Source organism: Oncorhynchus clarkii, chromosome 16 (assembly GCF_045791955.1).
Source record: "Oncorhynchus clarkii lewisi isolate Uvic-CL-2024 chromosome 16, UVic_Ocla_1.0, whole genome shotgun sequence".
Taxonomy (NCBI): Eukaryota; Metazoa; Chordata; class Actinopteri; order Salmoniformes; family Salmonidae; genus Oncorhynchus; species Oncorhynchus clarkii.
Window position 1 is genome coordinate 43,803,716 of NC_092162.1, and position 27,621 is coordinate 43,831,336.

Sequence of the window (27,621 nt, forward strand, 5' to 3'; positions counted from 1 at the left end):
ACACCACATTCAGTTATTGAAACAGTTACTGTTACTGAGCCAGAGAATGAAGTTAACAAAGTGACTTTATTTACAGTGGGGAGAACAAGTATTTGATACACTGCCGATTTTGCAGGTTTTCCCACTTACAAAGCATGTAGAGGTCTGTAATTTTTATCATAGGTACACTTCAACTGTGAGAGACGGAATCTAAAAAAAATCCAGAAAATCACATTGTATGATTTTTAAGTAATTAATTGGCATTTTATTGCATGACATAAGTATTTGATCACTTACCAACCAGTAAGAATTCCGGCTCTCACAGACCTGTTAGTTTTTCTTTAAGAAGCGCTCTAGTTCTCCACTCATTACCTGTATTAACTGCACCTGTTTGAACTCGTTACCTGTATAAACGACACCTGTTCACACACTCAATCAAACAGACCTCAACCTCTCCACACTGGCCAAGACCAGAAAGCTGTGTAAGGACATCAGGGAGAAAATTGTAGACCTGCACAAGGCTGGGATGGGCTACAGGACAATAGGCAAGCAGCTTGGTGAGAAGGCAACAACTGTTGGCACAATTAATAGAAAATGGAAGAAGTTCAAGTGACGGTCAATCACCCTCAGTCTGGGGCTCCATGCAAGATCTCACTTTGTTGGGCATAAATGATCATGAGGAAGGTGAGGGATCAGCCCAGAACTACGCGGCAGGACCTGGTCAATGACCTGAAGAGAGCTGGGACCACAGTCTCAAAGAAAACCATTAGTAACACACTACGCTGTCATGGATTAAAATCCTGCAGCGCACGCAAGGTCCTCCTGCTCAAGCCAACGCATGTCCAGAACCATCTGAAGTTGCCAATGACCATCTGGATGATCCAGAGGAGGAATGGGAGAAGGTCATGTGGTCTGGTGAGACAAAAATATAGCTTTTTGGTCTAAACTCCACTCGCCGTGTTTGGAGGAAGAAGAAGGATAAGTACAAACCCAAGAACACCATCCCAACCGTGAAGCATGGAGGTGGAAACATCATTATTTGGGGATGCTTTTCTGCAAAGGGGACAGGACGACTGCACCGTATTGAGGGGAGGATGGATGGGGCCATGTATCGCAAGATCTTGGCCAACAACCTCCTTCCCTCAGTAAGAGCATTGAATATGGGTCGTGCCTGGGTCTTCCAGCATGACAACGACCCGAAACACACAGCCAGGGCAACTAAGGAGCGGCTCCGTAAGAAGCATCTCAAGGTCCTGGAGTGGCCTAGCCAGTCTCCAGACCTGAACCCAATAGAAAATAATTGGAGGGAGCTGAAAGTCCGTATTGCTCAGCGACAGCCCCGAAACCTGAAGGATCTGGAGAAGGTCTGTATGGAGGAGTGGGCCAAAATCCCTGCTGCAGTGTGTGCAAACCTGGTCAAGAACTACAGGAAACATATGATCTCTGTAATTGCAAACAAAGGTTTCTGTACCAAATATTAAGTTCTGCTTTTCTGATGTATCAAATACTTATGTGTTGCAATAAAATGCTAATTAAATACTTAAAAATCATACAATGTGATTTTCTGGATTTTTGTTTTAGATTCCGTCTCTCACAGTTGAAGTGTACCTATGATAAAAAATTACAGACCTCTACATGCTTTATAAGTAGGAAAACCTGCTAAATCAGCAGTGTATCAAATACTTGTTCTCCCCACTGTAAGTGTTGTTATAAGAAGGGGGGAAAAGTGTGGGTGGAAAGGCCATAACCACAGACCACATTAGCCATTATCAGACAAACCAACCCACCCACAAATATAAAAACAATTTTAACAGGCCCATGTTCCTTTTGTGATACTACACTATTCAAACACAGACATAACATTCAAAGGCAGACTTTGACTTGGTCTCCATAAGAAAGTGTGTCATTAATGTTTATCTAAAGCACATACTCAGCCTGTTCCGGACCTGAAACGTCAGAGAGAGCAGTGTGAGAGAGAAAGGGCCACTTCTACAGTACATACAGTATGCCATTCACCAGCACTGGCACACCTGAGGGAAAACGGTTTACTCTCTAACCTGATGCATGGGGTCGGGAACAATCAGGGAGTTCCTCCTGCCTATACTACTAACACATGGGCTATAGTCCCTAGATCAGTGCTTCCTTACCTTTTTTTGAACTACGGCACACCTTTATGGGATCCATTTTTAGCACCCCACCAAAAATGGCCCTATTCATTTATTTAGTGGCAATGACCCCCATCTCATCTGATCCCTACTGCAAAATTCTCTATTTTCTGTTACAAACGTTTTTTAAAGACGAATTACAGTTTAAAACTATTTTCATAGTTCCCTACTCGTGATGATTCATTTGTGTGTACCTCTAAGAGCGTCCCACGAATCCGTGCAATTTTTTTGTAAAAATAGGTCTTTAGTTTTTAACTGTTTGAGCTAGAGACTTGTGGTTTTCTGCATTGTAAAGGTGCAACCACCGACACAAAGCCATACGTGCCGTGTTTGTTTATATGGCAGAGGCTGTGGTACAGCTAAATCTATAAAAGCCTATTTATTCTTCATATGAAAATGTGGACAGAATGTGACGCATATTGCGGAGACTCTGGAGGCACGCAGAGGCCCAATTGAGCTCTCGACCATTTTTTAAATATAATTGAGCTCTGCATCACTCCTCATTGACATTAATGGGTGACGGTAGGTGAGGGCGGGAGGTCCGGAATAAACACAAACTTACTTCCTTGACAGCAGCTCTGTGCTGCTAGGCGAAGTGTAAGAAGTATGAATGCCCTGACCTTGCCAATGCAGATTGACCATGTGGCGCCTTTAATCAGACTTGCCTGTGCTAACTGTTCTCACAGGCAAAGTAAATTGATACAACCCACTGAGCAAAAACTTTTTTGCATCAACGTTGTTTCCACATTATTTCAACCTAATAAATCATTGCGATGAGATTGGCTCAAATCAAATTGTATTTGTCACATACGCTGAATACAACAGGTTGTCACGGCCGTTAAAAGAGCTGGACCAAGGTGCAGCGTGGTGAGCGTACATTTTCTCTTTTATTCAAAATGACGCCGACAAAACAATAAACAATACAACACAAACTGTGAAGCTTAAGGCTATGTGCCATCAAACTAAGTTAACTTCCCACAAACACAGATGGGAAAAAGGGTACCTAAGTATGGTTCCCAATCATAGACAATGATAGACAGCTGTCCCTGATTGAGAACCATACCCGGCCAAAACATAGAAATAGAAAATCATAGAAACACAAAACATAGAATGCCCACCCCAACTCACGCCCTGACAAACCAAAATAGAGACATAAAAAGGATCTCTAAGGTCAGGGCGTGACAACAGTGAAATGCTTACTTACAAGCCCTGAATCAAAACAATGCAGTTTAAAGAAAAATACAAACAAACAAAAAATTACAAATAATAATAAAATAACAAAAGCCAGGCTATATACAGGGGGTACCGGTACAGAGTCAGTGTGCGGGTCACCGGCTAGTCGAGGTAATTGAGGTAATATGTATGTAGGTAGAGTTATTAAAGTGACTATGCATAGATAATAACAGAGAGTAGCAGGAGCGTAAAAGAGGGGGGGGGGGGGGGACAATGCAAATAGTCTGGGGTAGCCATTTGATTAGATGTTCAGGGGTTTCATGGCTTGGGGGTAGAAGCTGTTTAGAAGCCTCTTGGACCTATACTTGGCACTCCGGTATCACTTGCCGTTCGGTAGCAGAGAGAACAGTCTATGACTAGGGTGGCTGGGGTCTTTGACAATTTTTAGGGCCTTCCTCTGACACCGCCTGGTATAGAGGTCCTGGAGGGCAGGAAGCTTGGCACCGGTGATGAATCAACATAGAAAACTAAATGGATTTGCCAAAAAGTATCAACAGAACGCATTCCGTCTTTTTTTTCACTTTTTTTTAACCTAAACCGAATGACATGGTGAAAGGTTGTGTTGACTTCAAGTTGAATTCACAGTAGATGACAGCTCAACCGAATGTAAATCAAAACCAGACGTTGAACTGACGTCTGTGTCCAGTGGGAAAGGACTTTGCTCATGATGTGCGCCCCTCAACTGATAAAAATGCAACAACATGCCTGAGCAAACTGGATTTGTAGATACAGATGTGACCATGAGCTATTCAAGTTTCAATGTCAAATGCACAAGTACAGTGAAATGCCATTCTTGCCAGCGCTAAACCCAAACAAGGCAGTAATCAATGTCAATGTAGTACAAAAAATAACACAAGGTAGAAGAAAAACACACAAGATATAAAAACAAGATAACTAAGAAGCTCTATACAGGGTCAGTTCCAATACCATATTTACAATGTGCAGTGATTCTGGAGTGATAGAGGTAGATATGTTTTAGGGTAAGGTGACTAGGCATCAGGATACAAGATAAACAATGTATTTATCTGTGTGGCAGTGGTGCTCCCAAGTCAAAATTGAATGTGCATTCCACAGGTCACATTTATAAGTGTGTTCAAAAAAAGAATCAAGATTGGGAAAAGGTTTGCAGCACACCTGGACAGCTTCTCCAGGCACACCCTTTGAAAACCGTTGCCCTAGATCACATTTTCTCAACTAGTTCATCACAGAGTTCACAGAGATTTAGAGCTTTTGTTCTTCCAGTATATACAGAACCGAACAGATTGATGATGAGTGATTATGTCCTGTGTGTTTAGCTACTTAGTAGGTGGGGTGCTGTACCCAGGATGTGCTGTATGAAACATTCTGTTTTGGTCTGTTGTTATAAGAAAATGTGTTTAAGATTGCAAGCTGAACACAGTCACAGTAGAAATGCCAGCTTGTTTGCAATGATGATGGGGGGATTTATGCATTTGGAGTTTATTATCTCAGTGTCAGAGGTCAGAGATGACCAGGCTGAGAACATGGTGGTAGCTAGTGGTCCCACGGGAACAGTGGTGACCTCCAGCCAGCACAGCCAGTAGAGCCAGTCTGCAGTCCCCTGGGACCAGTCTGCAGTCCCCTGGGACCAGTCTGCAGTCAGTGGAGAGGATGAAAGGTTCAGAATGATACATACAGTCTGTAGACACTAGGTCTGGGAGCAGGACAGCCTGTGGGAAAACAGAGGTATGAAGGGGGGGGCTTGGGGGACCCCTCAGTTAACTTCTCACACAGCAGGTGTGTCTCTTTGAACTTTAAAGTAGCATGCAGGTTTCCCCGTTCTTTTGTACATGGTTCTGAAAAATGGATGAGAACCCCAGGTTCTGTCAGGTTGTGTTGTCTTTGACGAGGCCGGAGTCGGCAGATCAGTCACGGGTCAGAAGCCAATCATTTCATCCCGAGTGGCTTGGGGCCAGAGCCATTGGCCAAGGCAGGCTAGGAGCCTGGCTTTGGTGACAGGAGAGAGAGGGGAGAGGGCCTCACAGGCTGCCCCATCCACCACAACACCAGCCAGAGCAGGCTAAGGGCTGGGGCCTGGCTAGGGGCCAGGCGTTTGGGAGAGGAGGCTAGGAAATCACCGTCCACCACAACACCACGCCAAGTGGAGACAAAAGCTAAAGGAAATGGTCTTTGTTAAGTTCAATCTGAATCTCAAGACCACCACCTTGGACAAACAGAGCCCTGAAGGAAGCCCAATAACAAACAATCAACTGTGTGAGTCACTCGTGGAATCACAAGACTAGGACCAAGAACATATTGAGTGGAAGGGAGTGAAATGAAGACATTCTAGTCCATTAACAAACCAGTGAATGTTGATATTTAGCCATTTGTAATATTGGTTTTGTCATGGAGGTTGCGTATAAACAGGAAATGGTAGGAAATAGGCTGCACAGCAACAGACCCAATGTGCTGTGAGTTACATAAGCTTTAGTCTGCATCAGTGGTTGTTACAAATTTTACACAAGTTTTTTTTCTTCTCACATTCTGTTTGGGTGGTAGAGCATGGCAGAGAGGAGCGAGATAGGAGGGGGCAGGGAATGGGAAAAAAATGACTGGGAGGTGTATTAGAAATGATACTACTTAGAGAATCTGAGAGGAGGCAAAGTGAAAACTCTCAGAATGGCAAAGTTGTCAACGTTGCCAAGTGACATCCACTCTCTCTCTGACAAGGAGACAGTTATGTGTGTGGTGTGGGAGAGTTTAGCAGTGCAGTAACTCTCTCCATAACACATTCTCACCAGCTCTCCTCCCACACGCGCACAATTAGGGACTCTAGCCCCTGCAAAGCCAAACACTCCACTCACACCAGTGACGTATGTGACATCACACATGGTTCCTGTAATGCTTCTCACAGAATGTATGCTTTCTGCCACTGCCACTTGCTTTTCACTTGTCATTCTAGCTCCTTGCATGTCTACACAGTGGGTCACTGTTGTCACTGTCTGTTGTCACAAGACCTTCTGTGTGACACTTCACATTTCCCGCTTCATTTGTGTGACCTCATGTCTTTATCACGTCATGGAAATGACACAGAAGTAAAGGCATGTTGGTTGTGTGCATATGATAAGCAGAGGAAGAGGTCCATTGTTCAATTACATTTTGATTTGCACATAGCCTACATTTGACTGTATCAAGTATCCCTCTCTCTCTCTTTCTCGCACACCTTGTAGTTTCTGTCGGATCGAATTCTGAAGGCAGCCAGGGTGGTGTACAGTGCCTTGATAGAGCGTAGCCCTGGCCTGATCAGAGACAGAAAGCATCACCTGAAGACCTACAGGTATGGGGCCTTGCTCCTGTCAATGATTGCAAATTCTACTCTTACTGTGCCTGTTTGTCTTTCTGAAATGAAAATGCTAGATCGTTTCCTTGTAGAAATCTCACTCTTTCCCTTACAGACAATGTTGTTCGGGGAAAGAGCTTGTTGATTGGCTGATGAAGCTAAACGAATGCTTCCAATCAAGGAGCCAGGCAGTTGGCATGTGGCAAGTCCTGGTGGATGAAGGAATCATTGTTCATGGTAAGAGACTTTAATCAGAGTGAATGTATTATCATCATGTATTGTCAAATATGATCATTTGACAAGAATCAACAACTCCCTGCTGTGAGTGTAACCAAACTCAATGTCTCCTATCACAATGTAGTGAAGCAGGAGTTAAACTTCCATGACAAAGACACTCAATTTTACCGCTTCCTGGATTTGGAGTTCGGACTGAACCACATGACCAATGAGAAACTCTCACTGAACCACATGACCAACGAGAAGGACCAATTAGACGATGAGCTGCAGGAGGGTTTGTCGTTATTACTGCAGATTGGTCCAGATGCTCTTTTGACCATGATTTTACGTAAATGGTGAGTTCCATTTTATTATGCTGTGTGTTTGTATCAAGGTTGTTTTACTCTTCCAAGTCAAAGGGAAATTTCCATCCTCAGATGGACAATAAACTTATATTGTATTATATCTGCTCTCCTATCGTACCATATATCAATCATCCTATTGTAAGGCCTAACCTCTGACCCTCTTGTAACCTGCGCGTATCCCGTCCTCTCTGCAGCCCCAGCCAGCGTAGTGCGGAGGACATGGAGGTGATCTATGAGGAGCTGCTTCATGTCAAGGCTGCTGCTCACCTCTCCACCTCAGTGAGTCTCAGCTTCCTGTCCTGTCTTTGGCCGCGTCCCAAGTGGAACCCTATTCCTTATGTATTGCACTACCATATTGCTCTGTCCAAAAGTAGTGAGCTGTCCAAAAGTAGTGAGCTCTACAGTGAATGTGGTGCTATTGAGAACAAGTACAGCCTGAGTCTAGTCAGAAGATGTTCTGTAGAAACCGTGCTACACCGGTCCATGGCCCACATTCACAGTCTCAGAGTAGGGCTACTAATAAAGCACCAGTTTTGCCTAGATCGGCGGTCTTCAATTGAGTCTTCAACTCCCAGGCAAACCGGCAACCCAGGGACCCCCATCATATGTTAGCTAAAACATTTAGGTGAATGATAATGGCAAGGATATACTGTATGTAATTCAAAATGTGTTTATTTTGTCGTTGCTAGCGATATTCATAATAATCTTATTTTTTATCACTTATATATATATATATATATATACAGTACCATTCAAAAGTTTGGACACACCTACTCATTCAAGTGTTTTTCTTAATTTTTAACAATTTTCTACATTGTAGAATAATAGTGAAAACATCAAAACTATGAAATAGCACATATGGGAGGGATCATGTAGTAACCAAAAAAATGTTAAAAAAATCAAAATATATTTTATATTTGAGATTCTTCAAAGTAGCCACCCTTTGCCTTGATGACAGTTTTACAAACTTGGCATTCTCTCAATCAGCTTCATGAGGTAGTCACCTGGAAGGCTTATCCAACAACCTTGAAGGAGTTCCCACATATGCTGAGCACTTCTTGGCTGCTTTTCCTTCACTCTGCGGTCCAACTCATCCCAAACCATCTCAATTGGGTTGAGGTCGTGTGATTATGGAGGCCATGTCATCTGATGCTGCACTCCATCACTCTCCTTGGTCAAATAGCCCCGACACAGCTTGTAGGTGTGTTTTGGGTCATTGTCCTGTTGAAAAACAAATGATAATCCCACTAAGCGCAAACCAGATGGGATGGCGTATCGCTTCAGAATGTTGTATACACATGCTGTAGCCATGTGCCTTGAATTCTAAATAAATCACTGACAGTGTCACCAGCAAAGCACCCTCACACCATCACACCTCCTCCTCCATGCTTCACGGTGGGAACCACACATGTGGAGATCATCCATTCACCTACTCTGCATCTCACAAAGACACAGTGGTTGAAACCAGAAATCTCAAATTTGGACTCATCAGACCAAAGGACAGATTTCCACCAGTCTAATGTCCATTGCTCGTATTTCTTGACCAAGCAAGTCTCTACTTATTATTGGCATCCTTTAGTAGTGGTTTCTTTGCAGCAATTCGACAATGAAGGCCTGATTCACCCTGTCTCCTCTGAACAGTTGATTTTGAGATGTGTCTGTTTCTTGAACTCTGTGAAGCATCTATTTGGGCTGACATTTCTGAGGTTGGTAACTCTAATGAACTTATTCTCTTCAGCAGAGGTTTTTGAAAATGCACTTGAAGAAAGTTTTTTATATTTTCCAGATTGTCTGACATTCATGTCTTAAAGTAATGATGAACTGTTCTTTCTTTTTGCTTATTTGAGCGGTTCTTGCCATAATATGGACTTGGTCTTTTACCAAATAGGGCTATCTTCTGTATACCAACCCTACTCTTCACAACACAACTGATTAGCTCAAATGCATTAAGAAGGAAAGAAATTCCACAAATGAACTTTTAACAAGGCACACCTGTTAATTGAAATTCATTCCAGGTGACTACCTCATGAAGCTGGTTGAGAGAACGCCAAGATTGTGCAAAGCTGTCATCAAGGCAAAGGGTGGAGACTTTGAAGAATCTCAAATATAAAATATATTTTGATTTGTTTAACACTTTTTTGGTTGTTACATAATTCCATTTGTGTTATTTCATAGTTTTGATGTCTTCACTATTATTATACAATGTATAAAATAGTAAAAATAAAGAAAAACCCTGGAATGAGTAGGTGTGTCCAAACTTTTGATATATATATATATATATATATATATATATATATATATATATATATATATATATATATATATATATTTGTTTATTTATTTTTAAACATTGCTGAACCCCTGCAGTACCGCCGTGGACCCCCAGTTAAATACCCCTGGCCTAGATCATAAATCACAAAGAATACGATTATGTGGACGGGGGGGACCTGATCCTAAATCAGTACTCCTACTCTGAGATGCTTTGTGAATTGACATTGGGGCCCAGTTCTTAGAAAGTGAATAGAATATGGGCCCAGTTCTGAGAAAGGGAATTGAATATGGGCCCAGTTCTTAGAAAGTTAATTGAATATGGGGCCCAGTTCTTATAAAGTGAATTGAATATGGGCCCAGTTCTTCGAAAGGGAATTGAATATGGGCGAAGTTCTTCGAAAGGGAATTGAATATGGGCCCAGTTCTTAGAAAGGGAATTGAATATGGGGCCCAGTTCTTCGAAAGGGAATTGAATATGGGGCCCAGTTCTTCGAAAGGGAATTGAATATAGGCCCAGTTCTTAGAAAGTGAATTGATCCTCCAGTGGACTAGTAAATCTGCACACGATGAGCGGTTTTCCCAGACCCAGATAAAGTCAAACCTGAGCTGCAAAAGCAATGCTCAATCGAGTTTTGAAAGTGATTTGAAGGGATTTTTAGTCCAGGAATAGGTTCAAATGGGGTCCAAGAGGAGGAAGCAGCCCTACTGTATGTCCTGTAAGCGCTAAGGCTTTACACTGACCCTCCCTCTGACCTCTCCCTGTTTAATCCTGTCTCGTTCCCTTTCCTTGTTTCTTCCTGTAGGTCCGTAAGGAGTTGGCAGCAGTGCTGATGTTTGAGTCCCATGCCAAGGCAGGCACAGTCTGTGAGTGTCATAGTCCTCTGTGATGTTTTTTTAAAACTCTGGTGGGCGAGAGAGCGAAAGAGAGCCTCACCGGGCCCACATCACCACCACAGGTGCTAGAGAAACTCTGTCTCTGTTACCATCCTCCCCCTCAGTGCAGTATACAACAAACCTGTCCATCAGTAGCAGAACAAATTATTTCTGCCACGGATGTAAAACCTACTGAAACCCACTTGAATATTTCAAAATCTTTATCTTGGACAATTAGTCCATTAGATTGTCAGAGAAATCTGTCTGTCGGCAAAGCTGACTGAAACACTGAAATGTCAACCCGAAAATGCCATGTGCACCTTTGTGAACATGGAAAAAAAATACAAATCACCAGCACTTTGCCTCCCGGCCTTTCGTTTTTATTGGACTTACCTGTGAAGCACTGTGCCTACATCCTTATCTGGTAGAGCTGGCTGACTGTTGAGACTGATGTGAATCCTAAATCTCGGTGTCTTTGTGTTTCTCAGTGTTCAGTCAGGGAGACAAAGGCACTTCCTGGTACATCATCTGGAAGGGCTCTGTCAATGTCATCACACATGGAAAGGTAAGGTCTTTACCCCAGTTATCTTAATTGTGTACAATTCTTTAGGATACACACTATAGATTCATGTTTGGATATAGAGAATTTGAATTGTATTCACACTACTCTTACAGTTAATCAAATCAAGTTAATCAAATTGTTGGTCACATGCGCCAAATGCAACAGGTGTAGACTTTACAGTGAAATGCCTACTTATGAGCCCATTCTCAACAGTGCAGAGTTAAAATTTAAGACAAATATTTTATAAATAAAATAGGAAATAGTAACACAATAAAAACAGTAACGAGGCTGTATACAAGGAGTACCAGTACTGATTCAGGTAATACAGTATACAGTATGTACATGTAATACAGTATGTACATGTGGGTGGGGTAAAAGTGACTTGGCAATCAGGATATATAATAAACAGAGTACCAGCAGGGTATTTTAAGTGTGAAAGTGTCTCTATTTGTGAGTGTGTAGGGGGTCAATATTCATGCATGTGTTTTGTGCGTGTGAGCGTATGCAGTCTGTGTGTTGGAGTGTCAATGTAGTATGTGTGAGTGTGTGGGTAGAGTCTAGTACATGTGCACATAGAGCCAGTGCAAGAGAGTTAGTGCAAAACAATAAAGAAATAAATCATTGAGGGGGTCAATGTAAATTTGACCAGGTAGCCATTTCATTAACTGTTCAGCAGTCTTATGGCTTGGGGGTAGAAGTTGTTAAGGAGCCTTTTGGTCACACTTACATAGTTATACTGTGTGTGTGTGTGTGTGTGTGTGTGTGTGTGTGTGTGTGTGTGTGTGTGTGTGTGTGTGTGTGTGTGTGTGTGTGTGTGTGTGTGTGTGTGTGTGTGTGTGTGTGTGTGTGTGTGTGTGAGATGCAGGGCCTGGTGACGACGTTACATGAGGGAGAAGACTTTGGGCAGCTGGCCCTGGTGAACGATGCTCCCAGAGCAGCCACCATCATCCTGAGAGAGGACAACTGCCACTTCCTACGAGTCGACAAACAGGACTTCATACGCATCCTCAAGGTGGGTTTGGTCACAACCTGAAGATGGGTGCATATCGTATTCATACTGATGTGTGTGTACTGTATGTAAAGTAGATACACGTTCTCTTTGATCACAACCTGCTTTTGTGTACAGTACATACTCTATTCAAATCAATAGGGGCGTGTGGGTAAAATCACTGGGGAAGCCACGCCAGTAAAAAAGGTCATACTACAACCTATGTTGTGATAGTTGCGTTGTTTGCTCTATAAACATTAGTTCAAACACCACCGTGATATACAATAAGACTGTGACAACAAGAAGACAACAGTCACACAGTGGTGGAATAAATTCAACTACACATACGTTTGTTTCCTCACAAAACCCGAGAGCAACATCTGTCCGGTGAAGTCCACAAAGCATATATTGCATGTAAAAAAAAAAATCAACTTAAACATGTAAACATCATCAAATCAACAAGGCTATATATGCTTAGTTTAATACACTGAAAGCAAACTTAAAAATACCAAAAACTATTTAGTCCAACCAATGTTGCTAAATTTCATGTGGCTGTCCATGGCACTGATTTCTGTGTGTGTGTGTGTGTGTGTGTGTGTGTGTGTGTGTGTGTGTGTGTGCGTGTGCGTGTGCGTGCATGTGCACTCACCCTACTTGAAGAGTACGCTTTTAGTTTTTTGTTTTTATAGTCTACCTAGCGAAATTGCTTGCTAGCCTAACTTCCTCGTATGGTTAACAATGAACCAACTAAGTTAGCCAGCTAGTTAACGTGAGACTACTGGACTACATATTGAACTTCAATCATCTCTGGCCAGAGGCACAAAATGTAAATTTTTGGTTAGATCAGAATCGCCATCATAATCATAGGCCTGTCCAGAGAATTAAGACAAAACCGCAAATCCAAATCCCCATCTCCATGCAGGAAAGGGACGATTTAGCAAGCTAGCTACTGCAGGACATCAACACAAGTAGACCAGAAACAGACATGTTTTCTGACAATTAGATTATCCTTAGAATGTGATTTGATTGGTGTGAAGCCAAATCCAAAACTGGCCTCCCTTGGGGGAGCGTTTTGCTGCGCCAGGACAATCCACAGTTGAGCTCAGCTCAACACTGATTGGCTCATTCTTTTTTCTTTTTATTTTTTTCATCAAGAGAGGCAAAATGCTTGCTGGCATTGATCAATCAAATGCTACAGCGGCAAAATGCAGCATCAGATACGTGTGCTACACATATTGAGACAGAGGGGCGCTGTTTCCTTCGCTCTGAAGATTTCTCCTGTGAGATTCAGCCACTTGCAAATTGACTCAAAATTCTGAAAACACAGAGAGACGAAGGATATATTATTTTATAAATAAAATGTAAAAATGTGTCAAATATTTTGGGAAGCCTGGCTTCCCTTGGCATCCATGAATACACACCAATGATTCAAATATGCCTATTGCATATGCTAAAAGGTGTATGTATCCATGTGTACCATGTATAGTGTGAACTGCATGTAAAGTCTGTGCATGACTGTGTGTTTACATTGTGTTTCAGGATGTGGAAGCTAACACCATGCGTCTGGTGGAACATGGTAAAGCTGTGCTGGTGCTGGAGAAGGCTGAGTCAACCAATCCTGGAGGGGCAGGAAACAGCAGCAAGTAAGACACTCCCACCTTTCATATATTATACTGTATAACAACAACCAGTCAAACAAGCACTTATACATTAATCAAGACCTAAATGAACACACTCTTCTATGTTTAGACCAATGTCATGTAAAACACACATTTTACTGTAGAATATTAAATGTGAAAGAAACAAGCACTGTTTTAGTTAACAGTGTTGTTAATTGTGGCAGTTAGCTGCCTGCCTATTGTTGATTCAATACAGAAATAGACCTGAACACTGTTCAGTTGAATAGACTGTGCTTTGTTATCTCACTTCAAGTGTTTTAGCAAACGTTGAGTTTAATCAATGTGATGCTCAAATAGCTGCCTCTTTATACTGTTAACCAATGTGTCCACCTGTGGCTCTTTCCACACTACACACATACTGACACTCTCTCCCCCTCCCCTCCGCTCTGCCTCTTTTTCTCCCTCTCCCTCTGTTATTTCCCCCTCTCCCTCTCCCTCCCCCTCCCCTACACACTCAGGTATACAGTGATGGCTGGAACTCCAGAGAAGATCCTAGAACACCTGCTTGAGACAGTGAAGCTGGATACTAATGGCAGTGATGCTATAGGTAGGTAACCTGTATGGCTTGCCTTGTATGGGTCCAAACATTTTTCTACTGTAGTGGCTGGACCCCTCTATGTCGCTGGACCACTGACATATTCCCACTGTTTTATGTTCAAAGAACAGGAGTTCCTATTTTAAAACAATCTAGGTAGAAGCAGGAATTCTCCAGGGTAGCTGTTTAGGCCCCTTGCTTTTTTTTCAATCTTTACTAACGACATGCCACTGGCTTTGAGTAAGGCCAGTGTTTCTATGTATGCAGAGGATGCAACACTATAGACGTCAGCTACTACAGTGACTCAAATGACTGCAACACTTAACAAAGAGCTGCAGTTAGTTTCGGAATGGGTAGCAAGGAATAAGTTAGTCATAAATATTTCCAAAACTAAAAGCATTGAATTTGGGACAAATCATTCACTAAACTCTAAACCTCAATTACATCTCATATTGAATAATGTGGAAATTGAGCAAGTTGAGGTGTTTAAACTGCTTGGAGTTACCCTGGATTGTGAACTGTCAAAACATATTGATACAACAGTAGCTAAGATGGGGAGAAGTCTGTCCATAATAAAGCGCTGCTCTGCCTTCTTAACAACACTATCAACAAGGCAGGTCCTACAGGCCCTGGTTTTGTCACACCTGGACTACTGTTAAGTAGTATGGCCAGGTGCCACAAATATGGACTTGGGAAAATTGCAGTTGGTTCAGAACAGGGCAGCCCTTAAAAGTACACAGACAGCTAACATTAATGACATGCATGTCAATCTCTCATAGCTCAAAGTGGAAGAGAGATTGACATCATCATTATCATCATAATCATCATCATTGTTTTCGTAAGAGGTGTTGACAAGCTGAAGGTACCGAGCTGTCTGTTTAAAATACTAGCACACAGCTCGAACACCCATGCATACCCCACAAGACATGCCACCAGAGGTCTCTTCACAGTCCCCAAGTTCAGAACAGACTATGAGAGGCTCACAGTACTACATAGAGCCATGACTACATGAAACTCTATTCCACATAAGGTGACGGATGCAAGCAGTAGAATCAGATTTAAAAAGCAGATAAAAATACACCTTATGGAACAGCGGGGACTGTGAAGTAACACAAACATAGGCACAGACACATGCATACACACACATGATAACATACTATACACACTTACACATGGATTCTGTGTTGTAGGTGTGTGATAGTGGAGTATGGGCCTGAGGGCACACACTCAGTGTGTTGTTAATTCTGTAATGAATGCATTGTAATGCTTTTGAAATTGTATAAATGCCTTAAAATTGCCGGACCCCAGGTAGAGTGGGGATCCATAATAATAAATACAAATACAAATACAAAACACACTATACTTCACATCTGAATCCTCAGCCAAACTTTAAAGATTGTTTCTGGTTTCATGGGAACGGTTTGTTTTGGTCACTCACATGAAACAGCCAACAAAGACAGAAAAGAACAGGCAGAATCAGGCCAGGCACATTCCTGGAAATTTATTTTATATCCGCTCACTAAAGGCCATCAGATGACTCATTGCGCCTGTGTTTTTCAGGGAGGAAGTGGATGGGACACAAAGTGGAGGGACACAGAGTGCCATTAGTCCTTGTTAGTGAGTTATGTGTTGTTCTGTCTGTGCCCACAGATCCCTGTGTGAGCGACTTCCTGCTAACCCACAGGGTCTTCATGCCCTCCAGCCAGCTTTGCCCGGCCCTGCAACATCAATATCCTTTGATGATTATGATGATGCTGGTGATGATGATGACGGTGGTGGTAGTGGTTGTGTGATGATGATGATGATGTCCTAAGCTGTGTCTATTTCTATTTACTTACACTTTGTCTCTAAGAGGATCACATACCCAACATTTGTGGGAGTATTTTGAATCTGTGTACCCGAAAAACAAATTAAACGTTTAAATGTTATTAAATTAAATAAATAAAACAAATGAACATAATTCAACCAAAGCATCCAGCTTCTCCAGCTGAAGACTAGTGTCTCTTCAAGTCAAAAGCAGCTCAGACCGTGGTCTAGGTCTAGAATAGCTGTGTTAAGCTGTTGTTCAAGTGTGTTGGTTCTCTTCCTTATCCCTGAGTGCACCTACCATGCTGAGCCTTCTGAGGGCTCAGATCTGGAGAAGGCAGCCTATGCCCTCAACACCAAGCAGAAGATAGTGAAGTTGATTTGCCAGTGGGTGGCGCTGTTCGGCCAGCTGCTCAAAGATGACCCCATCGCTGTAGACTTCCTGGAGGTGAGTGAAGGGGTAGTGGGATTCTCTATAACCAAACAAATCAAATCAAATCAATTTATATAGCCACATCAGCTGATATCTCAAAGTGCTTTACAGAAACCCAGCCTAAAAAAGCTAGCTGTGCCACCAAAGACCCTGGGTTCGCAGCCGGCCGCGACCGGGAGGTCCATGGGGCGGCGCACAATTAGCCTAGCGTCGTCCGGGTTAGGGAGGGTTTGTCCAGTAGGGATATCCTTGTCTCATCGCGCACTAGCGACTCCTGTGGCAGGCCGGGCGCAGTGCGCACTGACCAGGTCGCTAGGTGTACGGTGTTTCCTCCGACACATTGGTGCGGCTGGCTTCCAGGTTGGAAGCCAGCCTGTTAGACTTTACACCCGTCCACTCGCCCCGACCTGGGCGCGAACCAGGGACGCTCTGCACACGTCAACAGTCACCCTCGAAGCATCGTTACCCATCGCTCCACAAAAGCCGCGGCCCTTGCAGAGCAAGGGGAACCACCACTTCAAGGTCTCAGAGCAAGTGACGTCACCGATTGAAACGCCACTAGCGCACGCCACTAGCGCGCACCACCGCTAACTAGCTAGCAATTTCACATCGGCTACACACGCTGTGTTAAGAAGCAGTGCGGCTTAGCATAGCTTCTTAGCATAGCTCTCGACCCTCGTCTCTCCCGAGCCCGTACAGGAGAGAGACAAGACAGTAACTACTAACAATTGGATACCACGAAAAAGGGGGGGTAAAAAGAATAATAATAAAAATAGCCGAGCCTTATATCAATGTTATCCAAATATCATGCTCTGAAAAATCTGTTATACAGTAAATTGTGCAGTATATTGTATTGAATCATAGCCTGTGTGTTGTTTCTGTGTGTTGTGACCATAATAATATACATTCAGTGTTGATACATTGAGTGTTTCTATGCATGACAGACGCTGGGGGAGGAGGTGGCAGGTGACTCCCGTCTGTCCAGTATGCTGAGGGAGCAGCTCAGAGACAGGAGGAGAACCAGAATGTGAGTAGTAACACGTTTTTATTTATTTTACCGTTATTTAACTAGGCAAGTCAGCTAAGAACAAAATATTTAGTATTTTCAATGGTGGCCTAGTTAACTGGCTTGTTCAGGGGCAGAATGACAGATTTGGGGATTCAATATTTCAGTTACAAGTCCAACGCTCTAACCACTAGGCTACCTGCCACCCCTTTCGCCAGAGTGTATCTGAAATGTACAACTTTTGGGCCCATAGGGTGAATAATGAAGGTCAAAGTTCAATATAGTATGGTATGGATATAAGCCTTGCGCTCACAGGAATGTGAAACAAAAGCAAAAGTCATGTTCTTTCCTTTACAGTCATATTGATAACATTATGTAGTATCGTAACCAAGCCAATAAGAGTGTTTCTGGAAACTAGATTTGAGATTTGAATTAGGCTACTATCATGTTTGTATTTTTCAATATCTTTCCAGGCTTGAGAATGAACTCGGGTCACTGACAAGGGTAAGTTGAACCACATTAATAAAGGCTTATAAAGGTCATTCTTGCGCACACAAATACATCTGCATCTCTGTTTATTACCACATGCCATGTTCTCTTTACTTAGACAGATTGGGAGATAGCAGAAGAGACAATACAACTCCAACCTTTATAACACAGCGTGTTAGTCTTCAGAGCTGCTGGAGCTAAAAGATAAAAGATTAAAAGCATAAAAAACATGGAGAAATTAAAAGTCACACTTGTGGCTGACTTACTCTGTCTATTGTTTGTTTCCATTAGCTTAACCATCAGTTTGACTGGTTTTCCAGTTGTGAGGAGCCAGTGGGGAAGTGTCTGCCAATCAGATCAAAGGACAAAGGTCAGTGAGACTACTACTACCATAGCATGGTAATAACTATGTCATGAATAGCATGGTAATGCCTTTTCTATAATGACACAAAATGCACAATTTGCCTTTTTGTCTGTGTATTAACTATTGGATAACCATTGGCAGCCCACTGTAACCATAAAATGCACTTACAGATGGATCAATGTAAATGTGTCACAACTTCCACCGAAGTTGGTTCCTCTCCTTGTTCGGGCGGCGTTCGGCGGTCGGCGTCGCCGGTCTTCTAGCCATCATTGATTCTTTTTCCATTTGTTTTGTCTTGTCTTCCCACACACCTGGTTTCAATTCCATCATTACATGTTGAGTATTTAACCCTCTGTTCCCCCCATGTCCTTGTCCGGAATGTTTATTGTGCTTGTGCACGTATTTCTGTATGGGGTGCGTACTGGCGGCAGAGGAGTCAGGCGCAGGAGAGCAAAAACTGTGTTACAACGGTGCAGTTTAATAATGAAAATCACAGTAAACAGAACAATCAATACAATGGGTACAAAACCCGTCGCACACCAGAAATACGTGCACAAGCACTTACAATAAACAATTCCGGACAAGGACATGGGGGGGAACAGAGGGTTAAATACACAACATGTAATGATGGAATTGAAACCAGGTGTGTGGGAAGACAAGACAAATGAAAAATGGATCAATGATGGCTAGAAGACCGGCGACACCGACCGCCGCCCGAACAAGGAGAGGAACCAACTTCGGCGGAAGTCGTGACAAAATGGTTGTTGCTATACTTTGTTTAAATTATCCAATGCAGCTGTTTGTTTTTTAAAATCTCTATGTTAAATAATTTCTGAGTAAAAATGTACCTTATTGGGATTGTTTAAAATTATTAGAATTTTCATAACAAAGAACAATGGGTGTGGGGACAGGAAAACTGAAAACTAGCTGTTATTGGTAGAGAGGTTTGGAACTCTCTTTCTTATTGGTCTATTAACTCATTTACAACCTGAGGATTTCACCAGGCAGGCTAAAACTCCATCCCACCAAAACAGGCAGAACTTCAGGTGGTCTTTTCAAACAGCTCTTACACTAAAAGGGCATTATCATCCTTTTCACAATTTCACAGTATTATTCCAACCTCATAGTGTGGAAATATATATAAAACACAGGACAATCACATTTTTTGACTGCACTGGGCCTTTAATGCTTAACTTCCTTTCCCATGTCTCTGTGTTTTCTCTCCTAGTATTGTATGAGATCTTCCGGCCAGACCATACGTCAATCACTCTGATGCTGCCGGTGAACACCTCTGTTCAGGAAATGATGTCATCGCTGGTAAATCCAGGAGGAGACCACGTCCTGGTCAAAATGAACTCCATGGGAGGTGCGTGGCTATTCTTTCTTTTTCCATGTCATCTGGAAGCAATATGAAGCCCTTTTCTAAGATCCAGCTGTACAGGACATTCATTATTTCCCCTTTCAGTTTGTACACTTGGTACAATACTCCCTCCTTCAGGCAAGAGCAGCTATATTCATAACTTTACAATTTGGTATATGTGCATGTTAATGTCTTGTGACATGTCATTTGAGATGATGGTAAGTTTTATTGAGAGAGTGTGTAACTGTCAGTGAGTGTTGATGTTAAGTCGGGATGTGTGTCTCTGAGGTATTGTGTGTTAAAGGGCTTGTCTTTGCCGTATCATAGACAGGGCTCAGCTGAAGCTGGATGCCACAGCAGTCTACACCTCCCTGGGGCTGAATGAGAGACTGTTCCTCTGCACTGCCACCCAGGTGGAACAACTGGTGAGTCCTAACCTCACCTACAATCTACACCTACTCTAGTCTCTCATGGGTGCTGAGATGACCATATATAACTTATCTATAACTTAAGAACCACACTGCATGGTGAATCAGAGAAAAACATCCCCAGACTGTCATCATCGCATACCGTTCATAGATGTTTGTGTGATTTCATGGCATCATTTATGGTGTTTGTTCTCTGGCACCTTGACAGATGCCCCTGAAGGAGCAGCAGGGCCCTGATCAGAGCACCATTGACACTTTGGAGCAGATGTGTTCCAAGGACATCGCCAGCCAGCTCACCAACTACGACTGGGAACTGTTTACCGCCATGCATGAGGTAAGGAAGGAAATGAGGTGAGCCCATGCCAGAGCTTTGCCAGTGTTATGGAGCGGAAGTTATGGATTTGGGACCAGCAGGATAAGAGTTCAAAGAGGAGAAACTGTGACGTATGCTGCAATAGGCACTTGAGTGGGATCATTTGCTACCCAGCTTTAAATACAGAGTATCACCAGTATGCCCCATTTCCCTGAAAAAAAGGGCTTAGTTAATAAGAATGAGGTAGAAAAGTTTGAAAATGTATGCAGTCACTACTACTGTAAGTCGCTCTGGATAACAGCATCTGCTAAATGACTTGAATGTACAGGTCTATTAAGGGTATGACATCTATCTCACATGTGGGTATGCACCGTGGTGGGGAGCTGGTTTGACAAGGCCTGGTGACTCAGATGTGAGCTGTCTCAGTCTGTCTCAGAACAACAATAGTAGCCCTGATTATACTCTAACGTGCATCATTTGTCCTGATCTTGTCTTGATCTGGTCTGTTTACACTTGTAAGATCTGATCACAATCGGTTAACAAAATGTTTTTGAATCATCTACACTTGTCTGAAAAAGTGGGCACAGGACACATTTTAGCATCAGGTATAAACAGGCCTAAAGGATTCGCTATCTGTCACTCAGGCATGTGTCTGAGGCATCCTCTCTCTGGTAACTGTTACTGCAGCATCATATCAGTCATAAGGTCGACTCCTCACCCGACACACTACTACCCTGTATTGGCCACGTGTTCATCTGACACACATACCTCTTTTTATGCAAGTTTATTTAACCAGGTTGTCAAAATACCTCTTTGACAAGGACATCAAGTTCAAGTCAAGTTCAAATGTTATGCCAAATTGAAGGTTTAGTCCATTGGATGGTTGCTTGATATACCTGTATTTGGGTACATACAAATACTTTGGATCTGTGTTTAATGTGCCACAGTACATACGGATGGTAAATGAATGTCTCTCCCCCACCAGGTGGAACTAGTGTACTATATATTTGGGCGACATAAATTCCAAGGCGCCACCACAGCTAACCTGGAGCGTTTTGTGCATCGCTTCAACGAGGTGCAGTACTGGGTGGTGACGGAGGTGTGTCTGTGTGCTGACCTGATGAAGAGAGCCATGCTGCTGAAGAAGTTCATCAAGATGGCCGCCATGTGAGTCTCACTTAAATTAAGACACAGTTTACCTTGTAACTTGCAGATTAATGACTATGTTATCTTAGGGGTAAATATCCCTACAGAGCAGTATACTATATTGGTGATTTTGTACAATAACACTCTATATACAAAAAATATTCAACATACCAGCAGAAATCATGTTTTCATATCCAGATAAAATATTGGCAATGTCTGTAGACACTGTTGCTCTAATAACCATTTTGGTAATGTATACGTTTAGTCTTCCCACAGCTGTTACTGGCTGTGTTTCCTGTTTCAGGTTGAAGGAGCAGAAAAACCTCAATTCATTCTTTGCTGTGATGTTTGGTCTAAGCAACAGTGCTGTACAGAGACTTTACAAGACCTGGGAGGTGAGGCCTGCTGGGGACAATGACCTACGTTTTTAGGATCGCTTATAATAACAATGTATGTTATTTACAACATATGTGAAATGGATATCAGAGGAGTAACAGTTGTTGTTGTTGTTGTTGTTGTTGTTGAAAGAGAGTGCCGAGTAAGACGAAAAGGGTCTATTGTGCCTACGAGAGGTTAATGGTGAGTGAGTTAATGTGTACACACTTCATAACAAAGTGTTCTATTAAATGTCATAGATAACAACAGGTGACATCACAGGCCACTTGTCAATCCCTCCCCCTCATTTCCACTGTGTGTATGAATCGTGTTTTGTAATATGTGCGTTGTTTATGGCCTATATTTCCTTTACAACTAGAGCTAATGGAGAAGTGTGTGTATTTCTCTTAATGTGTCAGGATCCATCACGTAATCACCGAGCCTACAGACTGGCTGTGGCAAAGCTCAGTCCTCCCTACATCCCCTTCATGCCCCTGCTACTAAAAGGTAGTAGGAATACGTTGTTAGAAACCTCTTGTGGTAGATGTAGCATTCAATACCTGAGTACAAGTCTACATGGCCCTACACTGAGCCAGTATGTTGTTCTGTTCGCCATCGGTTCCTCTAGACATGACATTCATCCACGAGGGAAACAAGAACTACACTGAAAAACTGGTCAATTTTGAGAAAATGGTGAGTTTGTCGAGCCTAAATATCAAATTCTTACATCGGCCCTTACCCAAGTTATGTCTTCTCTTTTTTGTCTTGTAAACTATTGGCTAAATAAGCCGCCTTGTCTTTTCACTGTTTCAGCGCATGATTGCCAAGACAGTGAAGATCGTTCGAGGGTGCAGAAGCACGCCTTACGGTAAGACAACAAAATGAAAAAGTTGTAGGAAAGAATGGAATAAGGACAATGTTGGGGCATGGTGTTCACACTCAACGGTTCTTTGTCCCGCAGTGCCTTCCTCGCCTCAGAAGGGGCTCGCAGACAGAATGTTTCTGGAGGCGCCTTCCATTCGGGTGTCCACGTGTAAGCTATGCCACATAGCTATGCCTCAATGCTTAACTCATTTTCCACTCAGAGCTTCAAATGAGATTAAGTAAATGTAGCTCTTCTGTGTTAGGTGTTAAGAAACAATCTCCCTCTTTGTCGCTTGTCCAGATTCTGAGCAGTCCCTCCCTCTCCGGAATCCCAGCAACATCCGCCACTATGTTCAGAACTTTGAAGTGATCGACAACCAGCGCAAACTGACACAACTGTCCAGGGGAATGGAGCGCTGAGTGCTGAACCAGACCAGTGTAAAAGTACTGTATCTACATATCTCTGTGTATAAAGACTGTCTATAAGACAGCCTGTGAATAAGAGGTTGGCAGGGGAATACACACACCTCCATGGTCATACTAATCCACATGCAAGCTCTTCTATAGACTCGTGTGCATGTCCGGTGTCAAGAATGGAGGACTGTGGATGTTTCTGGGCTGTTCAGTATCACACAGAGCGCAGTCAAGAGAAGCAGCTGTTTGGACTGCTAATCAAGTGACTAGGACCTGAGGAGGGATCCGACTGGCAGTATCTAGTGACCCCTAGTGCCTTACCAGAGGTGTTGCTGGTCCTGTGACTGCTGTTTCTGATACCACTACACTCCGGAGGAAGAAGTGCATATTTTTGGCATTAGTCATTATTTATACGATCATATGTATAGCAGACTATTTGTATGATAATCTTATGGTTTCACAAGTGCCATATACGGGTTGGGGCAAACGAGACGGTGTTGGCTGAGATTGTTGACAACATGTAAACTATATTTAGTCTCCAATTTTTTTTTTTAAACAAATGCATTTGCACAATGAGCACTTCTCTCAAATACATCGTTACAGTTGTTGGTTAGCTAGCTAGCGATTTTTTTTTGCTATATTAGCATAGATGTGACATCAGTCAAAACAAGACATGGTATCAAGAACAAGATAAAAACTAGTTGATACGAGCCACCTACGATTCCCCACTGGCAGCTTCTTGTCATTGTTGCTAGCTATCTGGCCATCCTGAATCACAACACAGACTTCTGCCCCATTGATGCGAGTGCGTCGTTTTCATGACGTTGTTAGCTAACGCCTTGATCACACCGATAGTGTTTTGCACAAAATAGGACGCAGCATCATCTGGATGTGTGCAACAAAGTGCAACATTCATCTTCTGCTACCATTTCTGTCAAGCCGTCTACGCACACAGTTTGGCGCTTCGTTCGATAAATCTAACGTATGTACCACACAGAACGCACTGCAACTGCAACGCAATGCTGCAAGGCAAACGCAGCGTTCCATTTGAAATAAATGTACTTTCGGTGTACCAAATTGCCAAACAATGTTGGTGTGATCGAGGTGTAACCCGTCTACATAAGCACATATAAGCACATACAGCAGAGGAGATATATGCTATAGCATGCAGTTATGGAGTGTTTGTTTTGACCTTTTTCCACTTTGTAATACAACTGTGTACAATGAATAGTTTAGCAATCAGCTATGTTGCCAGAACGCATACACAAACGTGTAAAACATTTCATACCATGTACGTTTATTTTTTTTCTAAATAAATTATTTTCAGAATGATGTGTATTCAATCAAAGCATGAATTTGTAAAAAAAAATGTAATTTTTTTTTTATTGGAAATGCAAACCATAAAATAAGATACAAATGATCACTGTAAGACTAACACCCCCCAATATGAGGAGAGTAAATTTCACAACAAGCAATTATTTTTTATTGGATCTAAAAACATTCTCCTTGTCAGAAATATATTTACAACTTTTGGTAAAAAGGAGAAAAAAAATGATTAAAAAGGGGCTAGGATAAACCCAGTGTAGTATCCTGCTTTAACCACAGAGGATTATGTTTAAAACATCCTCAACATATAAATAACCCTAGGTTGAAATGTTCAGTCTGGACACTAACGTCATAGAAATACTGTTCAAAACAATTGTATATGTGTAAAATGAATCCACTGAGAGGCATTAGCAGTCTTTGCACCACGAGTCCGGATAAAGCTCTCTCATGAAAAGCCTAATCGCAGAATGAAATCACCAATATCATCCAGGGGGCATAGCAGATCAAAACAGATGTGTAACACTATGGCTGTGTTTAGATAGCTGATACAATTGAACTGCACATACATTATCACACAAGTAACTCGAGTTCAACTCAGAGGTTTGATGGAGGTCGTTATATATATATATATTTTACCACTGATATCTAAAATATCGATACTAAAGATTGGCTAGTTATAATGGTGGAGCAAAATGTAAGTGGTCAAAAATGGGAAAGACCTAGAGAGAAAAAATCTGACCATAACGCTCCGACCACGAGAAGAGTTTATGTATGGTTGATATCTCACACTCATCACCAGATGGTAGATACAATGGGTTTAGCGCAACTCCTCCGGAACAAAACCAAAGAAAATAACAAAAAATGCAACAACAAAAAAAGAAAAACAATATTAACCAGAGTAAATAATATTGCACGTACAAACAAGATGATTTTTTGTTCCCAATGCCCAGTTGCTATTCCTTTACAAGAGGCACAAACTGATTATACAGTACAGACATGTATGTACATGCTCTCTATTGCATTAAATGAATAGCTACTCTGGTCCTAGCTGTCCTGAACAGCAGTCTCATCCTATCCTGAGCACAAATTGCAGTGGCGCGATGATCAGCATTACTGCTGGACAAGTCTACCCTTCTCTAGTGATGCAAGGGAGGAAGGAGCGGACTTAGCAATGGGAAAGAACTCTCTGATTGACACGAAAAACATACACAGACAGGAGCATGCACACATGAAGTCACACGCAGTCCAACACACACACACACACACACACACACACACACACACACACACACACACACACACACACACACACACACACACCTCTCTCATGCACAGACTATTTATTTACATAAAAACATGACAAATAAATGAACCCCACATATTTTCAGTCCCTGGGTGAAGCTGCAGCATTGTGTTGGGAGTGCATTTGGTACTCATAGTCAGTTCTCTTTATCCATAAGGGCATCAAATAAAATAAATCAACCAAAGTGAAGATGCTCGCAGCACACTAAGATCGAGGCCAAATGTGTAGGGACTGGACATTTGGCTGTTTCCCTGACACTCACATGGAATGAGCCCTGACCTGCTAGCAACCCACTCAGAATGTACTGCAACTTCCCTGATCTCTGTTGGCAACACACACGATAGGTATATATTGACTTTCAAGACATCATTACACACCAAGGCTGAGGATATACCTGGATGGCCTTTGCTTCAACCCAATTTCCATACTGCCTCTTGCAGCACAAGCAACGTCTGGAAACCTTGCTTACAAGTCACCAGCCAGAGTTCTGGCAAAGCACCACACTGTTTCAAGCTGTTAGTGAGATCTATCTCACAGGCCCATGGTGGTGGATCCAGTCAAGTCCCAGACGACTTTGAGGCAATGCTTTCATTTTGTCACAACGAACATGGATCAACACGACGTGATCAGTTCATGTCAAACTCGTAGGAAGATCAGTCAGTCAGTATCCTGTCTGTTTTTGGCATCTTGTTAGTCATCAGTAGATTTCCTTTGTGTGCAAAACAACTGAACCAAGCACTGCATGTCCACCACTCAGAAGCGGGCAGAAGCCATGTAGATAGGTTTAGATAAAACAGAGGAGTCTGACAAACATTACTGGAGCACTTGGGCTGCACTTACATCTTACATAAAACATTAACAGACGAGACTGTAAAAAATCTTTGGTAGAAATGTTCATAGGTAAAAAGTCAAAGTGTAGAGAGTTTGGCAACATGATACAGACACAATCATCTGTCTATGGGTAGAAACCCTGATCATGCAGTTTCCAGGTCTTTGGTGGGGAAAGTATCGGCTGTGATTCTTTAATGCTACAAAAAGGAAGAGAGAGGTATTCACTCCCCTCGACACCAGAAGAAAGATGTGGCCATCCCGTTTGAAGCACTGAGCACATTTGTACTTTTTAGCACCAAAACGAAGGCAATTAAAAAGACTTAAACATTATTATCTTTCACAGGGATCCAAGAGAAGTAAAAGCTATTTTAAAAGATGTGGAGGGAGAAACCAAGCGTCTTCCTCCATCCTGGGCTAATCAAGGGCTCCCATTCTCCATCTTCTGTAGTCACTCGTCTTGGACTTCAACTCAAATAGGATCAGTAAGTCTCAGGCCTGTTTGTCTGACTGTGACACTGTTCATCTTGGTGATCGACCACAACCCCGACGAGGACAAACAAAACAACACATATTAAATTAAAAACATTCATTTGGTTTGTAGTTCTTAGGGTTTTCTTCCTCTAGTGCAGTACAGTGGAGTTCCAGTGGTCTTTTCTCCTCTTCCTCACTCTTCAACTGCAGTCTGATCCTCTCTGGACATTTAAATGAACCACGTTTCTCTGTTGCAATCATGTGTGTATCTAGGTTTCTTTGGTTCTTTGACAACAAAGTAGCTTGTTTTAATCCTTCTGTGGTGTTTAGGCCTCAGACGTAGCATGGGGCTTGAGTTGGGCCTTCTCCATAGCCGTGCCGTAGGGTAGCGACCTCTTGAAGAAGCCAAGCTGGGAGGGAGAAAGAAAAAAAAGACAGAAAAAGTTTGAACAGAATATAATATTTATAACATTGTCTCAAATCTTCATATGTCAATGAGGTTCTCGTCTCTCCAGACAGCCTTACATT

The 27,621-nt window shown here is 42.4% G+C and overlaps 2 protein-coding genes across 6 annotated transcripts in view; one reads left to right on the plus strand and one right to left on the minus strand.

Moving 5' to 3' along the window:
• Positions 1-24,491, plus strand: part of LOC139368517 (Rap guanine nucleotide exchange factor (GEF) 3) — a 43,542-nt gene extending 19,051 nt beyond the window's left edge. For 3 of the 5 annotated variants that reach the window (XM_071107507.1, XM_071107508.1, XM_071107510.1), the window contains 25 exons: positions 6,566-6,672; positions 6,791-6,912; positions 7,037-7,247; positions 7,451-7,535; positions 10,331-10,391; positions 10,889-10,965; positions 11,828-11,974; positions 13,490-13,593; positions 14,088-14,176; positions 15,815-15,893; positions 16,268-16,418; positions 17,348-17,430; positions 17,883-17,913; positions 18,190-18,268; positions 19,491-19,628; positions 19,950-20,047; positions 20,259-20,384; positions 21,349-21,530; positions 21,814-21,904; positions 22,038-22,088; positions 22,304-22,391; positions 22,513-22,577; positions 22,698-22,752; positions 22,846-22,917; positions 23,050-24,491. In XM_071107507.1, coding sequence (XP_070963608.1) covers positions 6,566-6,672; positions 6,791-6,912; positions 7,037-7,247; positions 7,451-7,535; positions 10,331-10,391; positions 10,889-10,965; positions 11,828-11,974; positions 13,490-13,593; positions 14,088-14,176; positions 15,815-15,893; positions 16,268-16,418; positions 17,348-17,430; positions 17,883-17,913; positions 18,190-18,268; positions 19,491-19,628; positions 19,950-20,047; positions 20,259-20,384; positions 21,349-21,530; positions 21,814-21,904; positions 22,038-22,088; positions 22,304-22,391; positions 22,513-22,577; positions 22,698-22,752; positions 22,846-22,917; positions 23,050-23,168 — 2,511 coding nt within the window. In that variant the 3' untranslated portion in view covers positions 23,169-24,491. The remainder of the gene's footprint in view (positions 1-6,565; positions 6,673-6,790; positions 6,913-7,036; positions 7,248-7,450; positions 7,536-10,330; positions 10,392-10,888; positions 10,966-11,827; positions 11,975-13,489; positions 13,594-14,087; positions 14,177-15,814; positions 15,894-16,267; positions 16,419-17,347; positions 17,431-17,882; positions 17,914-18,189; positions 18,269-19,490; positions 19,629-19,949; positions 20,048-20,258; positions 20,385-21,348; positions 21,531-21,813; positions 21,905-22,037; positions 22,089-22,303; positions 22,392-22,512; positions 22,578-22,697; positions 22,753-22,845; positions 22,918-23,049) is intronic. The other 2 variants (XM_071107509.1, XM_071107511.1) reach the window with 1 other exon arrangement.
• Positions 24,492-24,523: 32 nt separating this feature from the next.
• LOC139368516 (integrin, alpha 5 (fibronectin receptor, alpha polypeptide)) overlaps positions 24,524-27,621 on the minus strand; it is a 52,194-nt gene continuing 49,096 nt past the window's right edge. Inside the window, exon 30 of the mRNA XM_071107506.1 lies at positions 24,524-27,503. Coding sequence (XP_070963607.1) covers positions 27,420-27,503 — 84 coding nt within the window. The 3' untranslated portion in view covers positions 24,524-27,419. The remainder of the gene's footprint in view (positions 27,504-27,621) is intronic.